The sequence below is a fragment of the Gymnodraco acuticeps genome, unplaced genomic scaffold (genome assembly GCF_902827175.1).
Source record: "Gymnodraco acuticeps unplaced genomic scaffold, fGymAcu1.1, whole genome shotgun sequence".
Taxonomy (NCBI): domain Eukaryota; kingdom Metazoa; phylum Chordata; class Actinopteri; order Perciformes; family Bathydraconidae; genus Gymnodraco; species Gymnodraco acuticeps.
In genome coordinates, this window is record NW_022990238.1 from 434,945 (window position 1) to 444,082 (window position 9,138).

The 9,138-nt window shown below is 41.9% G+C and overlaps 1 protein-coding gene across 1 annotated transcript in view; it reads left to right on the forward strand.

Moving 5' to 3' along the window:
- Positions 1 to 6,783, forward strand: part of lmtk2 (lemur tyrosine kinase 2) — a 31,761-nt gene extending 24,978 nt beyond the window's left edge. Inside the window, exons 11-14 of the mRNA XM_034219626.1 lie at positions 104 to 3,107; positions 3,588 to 3,714; positions 3,793 to 4,044; positions 4,661 to 6,783. Of these exons, the coding sequence (XP_034075517.1) occupies positions 104 to 3,107; positions 3,588 to 3,714; positions 3,793 to 4,044; positions 4,661 to 4,689 (3,412 nt within the window). The 3' untranslated portion in view covers positions 4,690 to 6,783. The remainder of the gene's footprint in view (positions 1 to 103; positions 3,108 to 3,587; positions 3,715 to 3,792; positions 4,045 to 4,660) is intronic.
- The last annotated feature ends 2,355 nt before the right edge of the window (positions 6,784 to 9,138 follow it).

Consider the following 9,138-nt stretch of genomic DNA (forward strand, 5'->3'; position numbering starts at 1 on the left):
CATTTCAACAAAAAACAGACAAAAAGTAAAGTTATATCTTCTTAAATCAGGTTATTTACCTTTTTTTTTAAATGTGTCTAATGTGTTTTTCCTGTAACTTCAGGCACGAGGTCCTGCAGTTCTGCTGGCTGTCTCCAGACAAACGGGCCACTGCGGAGGAAGTGCACCGTCTGCTCATCTACCTGCGCATGCAAGGCCAGAAGGACATAGAAGAAGACTTTGATCAACGCTGGGATGCTCTCAAACCCAACCCTATCGCGCGACAGAACACCATCAGCCACTCCTCTTATCCAATCTTGGATCAGTTTGCTGACGACGCCCTGCGACAAGAGATCGACGAAGTTCTTACCGTTACTGAAACAAGCAAAGGTCTCAGCTTTGAGTACGTTTGGGAGGCAGCCAAGCACGACCACTATGAGGGCAACCATGGGCGCTCAGGCTTGGACACGACACTCAACTATCACAGCATGTTCTTCCCTGTTTCCACTGAAGACATCCAGGCCCACTTCCCCGACCATGGAGCCAGAGCAGCGGCCATAGAAAGTGGGGACACTCCTTCAGGGATTCCTGGCATCGTACCAGTGTTCGATGCACAGAAGCCATCTAATGGAAATGAATATTACATACAACTAGAAGAACAAGGGGAGAGCACTGTTGAGGAGGATGGGAATAGAGGACAAGACATGGACTTCAGCTCAGGGCGTCAAGACTTTGTTGTCCTCCAAGATGTCCGCCTGGATGAGTCTAGTACAGATGCAGACTTTTTCCACCAAAGTATAGACTCCAAGGACTCGTATTTGCCAGACAGCCACATCTGGTCGTCTCTTGAAAATGACAGTCCATACCACACCAACATTTTCACAGACGGGGGGTCCAAGCAGGAAGACTCTCCCTCCTGGAGACAGGGTTTTATGGAGCTTCCAGAGCGCAATGGCAACCCTTTCCGTGATGTTGCACCTTTAGTAGTCCAGGAGGTGGATACAGATAAAAGCTACGGGGATTATTTTTTAGGGGATTCTTCAGAAGCCCTTCACCCCACAGATTCTGTAGAAGAGGAGAGGAAGAGCACAGGTGTGAACAGACTTCTGAACATGGAAAAACTAGCTGATAACTTTATGTTTCTCAAAGACCAGCACCTGATGAAGGACAGGTTAAGTCCACAGGATCATTTTCTCTTTCCTGGCCACACCCACGAACCAGAAGAAAGATTCAAGATGAGATCTTGGGACAATATGGAGAATTTGGGCAGCTTAATCCCAGCAGACACTTACTTACAACCTGCAGCAAGTAGCACATCCTCCAGACAGGAATCTTTAGACTCTTCGAAAACCAGCTTGGGGGAGTCATGTCCCTCGCTGGTGGTAAATGAGAAACTGGTGCCTTTCATTACCGTGGTCACAGAAGACAACACAAGCAACCAGCTGCCAGTTAGTAATTGTTCTTCCACAGAAACCCTCGGTCCACTGCAATCCTCAGTCAGAGGTATAGACTCTGGTTTTGATTCTACCTCCGAGATGTTTGAGGGTATCGTCAGTCCAACTGATGACCACACCCTCGCATTTTCTGAAAGTGCCACTACAGACTCATTGTGCACAGATGCCAAAATCCCCAGCCTTGAAGACGACCTAGGAACCTCAGAGGATAATGTTCATTCCGTAGTAAATCAAATGCCTGATGACATGCAAGTCCAAGCATCGGACATTGGACACAATGAAGACCTCACGAGTAACGATCTGTTGAGTGAACTCATTGAGGACATCGAGCTGGAAACCACTCTGTCTGACCATGAAGAATCCTTTATGGATACTAATGGGCGCCCTACGGACAGATCTTCTCTGTTGGTCTCTGGGCCGTCTCTGGACCAGATCAGCCAGGACAGTTTACTGGAAGACAGCATGTCCACCACCTTACCAACTGTGGATGATTCAGCCGAGACACCAGACTCTTTAGACTCTCTTGACATCCACAGGCTCGGGGAACAAGGAGAAGAGCTAAGTGCTCAAACAGCCCAACACAAACTCCAGCCACCGTACAAAATATCAGACAGTGGGTATGAGACAGAGAACCTTGAGTCTCCTGAGTGGAACTCTCAGCCTAATGTCATGGACCAATCCCCCGTTAAAAATGGCATGAGTGTTGCCAAAGAAGAGGAGGAGAACGAGGAACTCGCGGCAGCAGGAGCTCTGGTTCCACCGGAAATCATCATCTCTGAAGTAGAGGCTGTGCTGGAGCCTCACAGGGAGGATCCTATCGAGGGCGAGCAACAAGATGAGGTAGCACCTGCTGTGGAGCCAGTTATGGCCAGTAATTACAGAGACTCGGCCTACTTCTCAGACAATGAATCAGAACCTGAGAAGAAGTCTGAAGAGGCGGCAGCAGGAGGTTCTAGACAGGCCACGTGGCTGAGGAACTCTACTGAGGAGGCCAGCGGGGTTCATGGAGGTCCAGCACTCGAGATCGGCGTGGAGCAAGATGTCAATTCTTTATTTTCTCAGAGAGAAACTTCCCAAGCACAGGCCAATGGAGAAACACCCACTCTTCATGGCATATTACCAGATTCAGAAATCACAGAGAAATGTAAGGGGGAAACCAACAGTCAGAATGAAGATGAAAACAAACAGGACTTGTTCAAAGACGGCACATCTCTTGATCAACCATCAGATGATCTAGAAGCTTCCTCTCCACTTCCTCCCGTCCCCCCCTCAAAACCGGTGCAGGAGACCTCGGGTCACGCTAAACTCACACGGACCTACGCCAGTGATAGTCATAAAATAAAAGAGCCGGACATGGAGGGGCGTTTCCTGGGGAGGCGGGACGGTTCAGACGGACAGGAGGACGGGGGGGAAGCGGACGAGGAGGACGAGAACAGCGAGGACTCTGACGATGATGTCCGTGGATACCAGCTGCACACCTCCAGTTCAGAGAGCGAGGATGAGACGGTGCACACGGTGCCCGTTATTGTCTCAGACGACAGCAGAGCAAAGAACCTGAAGAGCTTGTTGAAACCCACCTCGCTGAACATCGGGGCGTCATCTTCCCAGAGTGAAGAAAACTCCAGGAGAGCGGTGTCGTTCTTCGATGATGTCACGGTCTACCTGTTTGACCAGGTGAAGTTCAAAAGTCAAAGTCAACTTTATTGACGATCTTAAAATATGTTTGTACACACAGAAAGATCGAAAGACTGTTTCCCACAGTCCCGAGGTATAAAATAACACATTAAAATACAAGAACACTCAAAAATAAATAACCGTTTACTTCAAAAGTAAGCAGGATATATATAAAACAAGTTCTGTCTTTATAAAGGTTAGGGAGGGGGGCATGATGATGTTGATGGAAGAGGCTTCTTTTTTTTTAAAGAACAAACGGTATTCTTATTTTAATTTAAATGTTTCTTTACAAAAGGACCTACCCATTGCTACTAACAGACACCAATATTACAACCCAAGTCAAAGATGTGTGAAGCTTTGTTGGATTTTGTAAAATACCTGAGAATCGATTTTGTGTGATAATTTAAGATTCACCCCAACTATTTAGTTATTTCACTTTTGTGTAGCATTTCTAATTAAATGCAACTCTTTCTGATGTAGGAGACCCCCACCAAGGAACTGGGTGACCACTCCTCACACAATCAGGCTCCAGAGTTCAGCAGCCCACTGCCCTCAGCCAGCTACCTGAACCGGTTCGCCAACTCTGAAAGCTCCACAGATGAAGAAGGTAAAGTTTGAAGCCTGTCAAATGTACTGAACATTTTCTCTGTCATCACATGCCCTGACTGATTATAAACCCCTGCAGGTGGTGGGTTTGAGTGGGATGATGACTTCTCCCTCGCACCTGCCTTCCCGCCCAAGACAGATAACAACCCCATGTCAAAGAATATGTCCTCCTCTGCGGCCTCTCGCTTCACCTCCCCCCCCCCTGCAGCAGGGCGGGGGCTGGAGAGCAGCTGGGCCGGCTCCTCAAACTACTCCCGCTTCTCCATCTCTCCGGCCAGCATCGCCAGCTTCTCCCTCACACATCTCACCGACTCCGACATCGAGCAAGGAGGCAAGTTGAGCGTGCAGTCGCTCCAAACCTGAAGGGGTTAAAAGGAATAGTTCCCATTTTGGATTTGTTTGCTTTCTTGCCAGGGGTTGGATAAAAACCCTGACACCACTATTTCTGTATGGCTAGCATAATGTTAGCTTAGCATAATTGTTTTCTTCTTTTCGGGATATTAATAGACCTGGCAAAGAGTCCCGCATTCTCCCCCTATAAAACCAGAACGGGTTGATATAACGTTTTAATAAGAGAACTAATAGAACTGCTGTGGAACAATGTTTTATTTACAAAGAGCTAAGCTAATCAGCTGGCTTGAGCATCATTTACCATACAGACGAGTGACATTGATCTATTCTCTCTTAGCCATCACTCAAAAAACCATGTTTCACAAAATGTCAAACTACGCTTAATCTCATCTCGTGCATTTCTTGGTGCACAATATTTTATTTTTCTATTTATATAAATGTATATAACATTGCCACTATCCAAATATTTATCTTCACTCACTACAGGAAACTGTTCATGCATCATGCTCATTGGGCTTATAATAATAAGTAGTGATTTCTTTGAATAATATTTATCAAATGGTTAAACTTACCTCTTCTTCCTCTGTTCACTCTAGGAAGCAGTGAAGATGGAGAAAAGGACTAGTGTGAAATTATCACACTAATGAAAAAATGAACCTCTACTCGCACTTTTTTGGAAACGGCTGAATAAGGACAAATGACGCGGTTTGTGGGTCAAACCGCGGATGCTTCTCTCAGCCCGAATTGCTCTTTACATACATGGAGACGGCCATGAGAACAATGACTCGGCATATAACACACACGTCCCAGCTCCAGTCTGAGCCACATCACCCCTCCAGCTACATCAGTGTGTGTGATTTCAGTTCAGTGCAATTCCAGAAAAAAAAATGTTTCTAAATGTTTGCTTTAAGGACTCATCGAGCACATTCCAGGTGTTTGGCTGCTTCATTTCGTTGTGTGTCGAAAGTGCACTCATTGTCCAGAACTTTTGCATCACCAAAAAAAAAAATCAACGTTATGCTCTGAATTCAACACACTGGGCTGCAAACGTATCACTACAGCCAAATAGGAATAAGCTATTTTGATTTCAGCAGACCCAAAACTGAAGATCCAAGCTTTTTTTTCTCTTACATTGTTATATTTTCTCCTTCATGTTGTGCGATTATTTCAGTGGTTGCCTCTTTTTGGAAGAGTGTTTTGTTTTTTCGTAACCTCTCGTTGGGTGTTATAAGTCACAATCTCCGAATTGGAGAGAAACTGTGTGGTATCCTTCTGTAGCAGCTTTGAATTTACCTTAATTAAAATTCTCTCTTCTGCAGAGGGGACACACTGTATGTTCCTATATCTGTGTTTGAAAGGAACATTTACAGCAAGAAGTTTCATATTTTTGAGATATCTCAGTAAGAGTTCTTGGTGGTATATAAGGATTGTCATATTTATCCTTACAGATGTGATCCCAGACAAGTTATACATTTTGTAATGCTTCGTTTAATGCTCTGAAATGTGCAGGAAGCAGCTCGGATGGTTTTGAATACTTGTCACTGGGTCTTATCGCGGTGCCTGTGATGCTGTACAGACAGCTGCACTCCTCCATTTAAATAACACTACAAATGTTCAAATCACACCTCGACTGAGATTGTGTAAAAAGTGGGAGATTTTATTTTTAAATGTCAGAATGAAGATATGTAAATGAGTTGTTTGTAAACAAATGTGCAATGAATTTCGTTAAATTGTTGAAATTTGAGTTCATAGGATGGCCCGATGAACGTGTTGGCGTTTCTTCAGTACTGTGCAGGGACTTTAAGCTTCACATAAACTCACTACTAGAACAAAACACTGCTCCTTTTATCAGTGTCATGAACAGAGTTTTCTGCCTTTTTCTTTTTTTTTTTTACTACGTGTCAAACTTAATGAACATGTTCAGATATAATCTTCCTCCTTAAGGACCCCTCGTCCAGGTGAACTTTTGAGCATTTTGTCATTGCATTTATCATTTGCAGGCCATACGTCGTCTCCGGCTGCACAGCGCTGACCGGATGTTTGTGTTTCGTATTTCTGTAAAGAAGCAAAATGCAAAAATGTTGTGGATCCAGATCTACTTTCCTTCCAAGGTTTCCGTGTACAGCTATAAAAATGCAGTTCTTTGAAACTGTAGGTTATACAGTTACTGTGTGGTTCTTCAAACACCCTAAAGATTTCGTCACAGATGACCTGATGAACAGCTGTACTTCACCTGTAGTAGAAGATGTCCCCCCCCCCCCACCCCATACAGAAGGCACTGTATCTTAGGTAATGTCAACCTCTGTTAAAAACCAGCAGCCTGTGCTTCAGTTCAACTTGAAAATTTATTTAAGGAAATCTTGTTTTATTTGACTACAGTATACATTTGCTTAATCTTGCACATTTGAGAAATGTAACTTAATGTTGAACTGTACTGATGTATGTAAATGTAAATCCTTTTTGTCTGTAAATGGGAAATTATGTAACTGAGTTGTAGGTATGAGGTTTAATTTTGTAAGTTGAGTTGATCAGAGGAACATATCAGTCGTCGGCTAAAAGCAGTTAAATTAAGACACAAAAGGAGACGTGAACTCATTCTGTCCTTTACACTTGTAGATTTAAAAAAATATTTTTACTTCATATTTATCATGCTTAGTGTAATTGAATGAAATGTTTATAATTACACTGTTTAATATGAAAATAAATGCAAATGAACTTATAAGGGTTCGTATATTATTTGATATATTTCTCTAAGTCTTTGTGTGAGGGCTCCTGTCAAAGGATGGACGGTTATAATAACATAAAACCACAACAAAGTCATCATTAAAATCAGCTGTTAAATTCGAACCTGTGCACATCTTTAAATACTCAAAGGTAAAATGTAACTAAGTATGTTTATTTTAAGTACTGCACTTAAAAAAAGCACCTTTTACGTACAAGAGTATTCACATGTTATGCTACTTTTTATTCCAATGTATTTCTCTTCTTTTAATGGATAGCTTTAGCCACTTTGCATATTTAAATTATACCTACAACATAAAATACATTAACTAATAAATGATATATTATAATGGGTCAAGCTACCCAGCAGTGTATAGAGTAATTTAAAGTGGACCTATTATGCTATATTGGAAAAATATATTGTAGGGCCATACCTATACAAAACATGTCTGTGAAGTTTTTTGCTTAAAATACCAAACAGATCACCCATTGTAGCCATGCCTCATACTGCTCATACCCCTCTTTTGCAGCCCTTCTAGAGAAACGCGGATTTTGGGTCCTTAACTTAAAAAAAGAAAAGAGGAGGCGGAGCTAATGCCTGATCAGAATTCTACCGGAGATAAAGTTAAATTCTGCTGTCATAAAACGCCATCCTGTTCTAAACCACATCAAGGATTATTCCATGCTTTTTAAACACATGTGCACTCCAGTACAGGTTAGTTCTGAGTGTTAGCGATACTTGCTAATGTAAACAAAGACGAGATTCCAAAACACGTCAGACATTGTTTCTGATAGCAACTTTCTGTGGGACCGCCGCCGATTTGACGTCATATCAGCAGCAAATCTGTGTCCGCTCGTTGTACCCCCGTTTTTAAAAGATTTGGGTACGGAGGAAAATTGAAAGGGGTTTTATTTTCTGATGCTGCGTGAGTTCCCCGGCACACCGGCCCGGGGACACACATTTATGTATAAAATACATCAAAAAGTGCATTTGGCATGATAAATTAACCCCATTTTTACCTGCTGCAAAATTCAAGTGAGTGAATCATAAAAATTCAGTAATATTGTTCTGAAATGCATACTTGTGTACTATACTCAGGTAAAGTGATGAATGCACTTTACTTTATTTCAACATTGTGATATTAGTAATATAACTTCTTCTTCAGCTACTGACAGTCATCATTTTGTCTTTAGTGGAGGGAAGTAACAAATATATGTTTTCCTAATGTCAGGAAAATGCCTTTAAGCCCCGAGCCTGTTTTTCAGGTCTCAGGCTCGAAAATGACATTCCCAGAACAAATGACCATATCTTCCCTTCTAAAAGGGTTACATTAATAATCTTTTTTCTCAAAGTAATGATAAACCTGTGAGTTGGATGTAGAAGTGTCAGAATCAATATAGATGTTTTTATTTTAAAGTAAATTCAGATTGAACACAGTAAAAAAATGTAAATTATTGTGTCCATCCAACAACAACAAAAATACTTATAGTGAAAACCACCCTTGAATGATGGGATAGTAGACTAAAAGCTTTAGGAATCCAAACTACAACTTATAATAAGTACCCTGTATCAAGATTGATGCAACACAAGTGAAATCTGACCTTTTTAGAGAGATTTTGCATCTGGGGTCATTTGGGTGGATTTGACCTATCTTTGGCCCCCCTTGCTCGATTTTGCTGATTGACATCTCTTTCTAACCGTCAGAGCCAATGGAATCGAGGGGAACTCCCACATACTCCTTATTTGGTCATGTGTGTGTGAGACTGATGCATAGCCAAAACCGGAAGCTGCGATAACTCTGGTGGCTACCATTAGCAGCTAACTTTTACTCTCCGATTTTTACATAAAAATGGAATTATGGATTATAAATTTAAAAAAAATATTACACAGAAACATTATCAACCTATGGATTAACCGATTCAGTCGCGTTTTTTCTCGTTTTAATGCCATTGAACAAGTCTTTTGATCAGATTGACAGCTACGGTGAGAGGATCTTCCGTAAAAGCTACGTAAAGGTACTGTTGTGATGTCTGTGTTTGCATTCCCTGTCGCCAGTTCGGATCACTCAGTGATGATACTATATACCTAAATAATCTGTGGAACCTCAGTTTTAATCGGATATATTGTATGTGCAGCTACGATAAGTAATACGGGTACTTTTATCTTGAGTTCTGTGCCTATAGCATTAGCATTTTTCGCTCAGGGGTCATTTAGATGCTTCTTATGAGACTTGTGTTTTGTTTTGGTAAAAATGGTTTGTATCGTCAGTTAGCTGAGATTATTCCCGTTAATCTGGTATAACACATTAATAGGTTCTTAAATATTAAGATGCCCTGAGACAGTGTCGTGAAA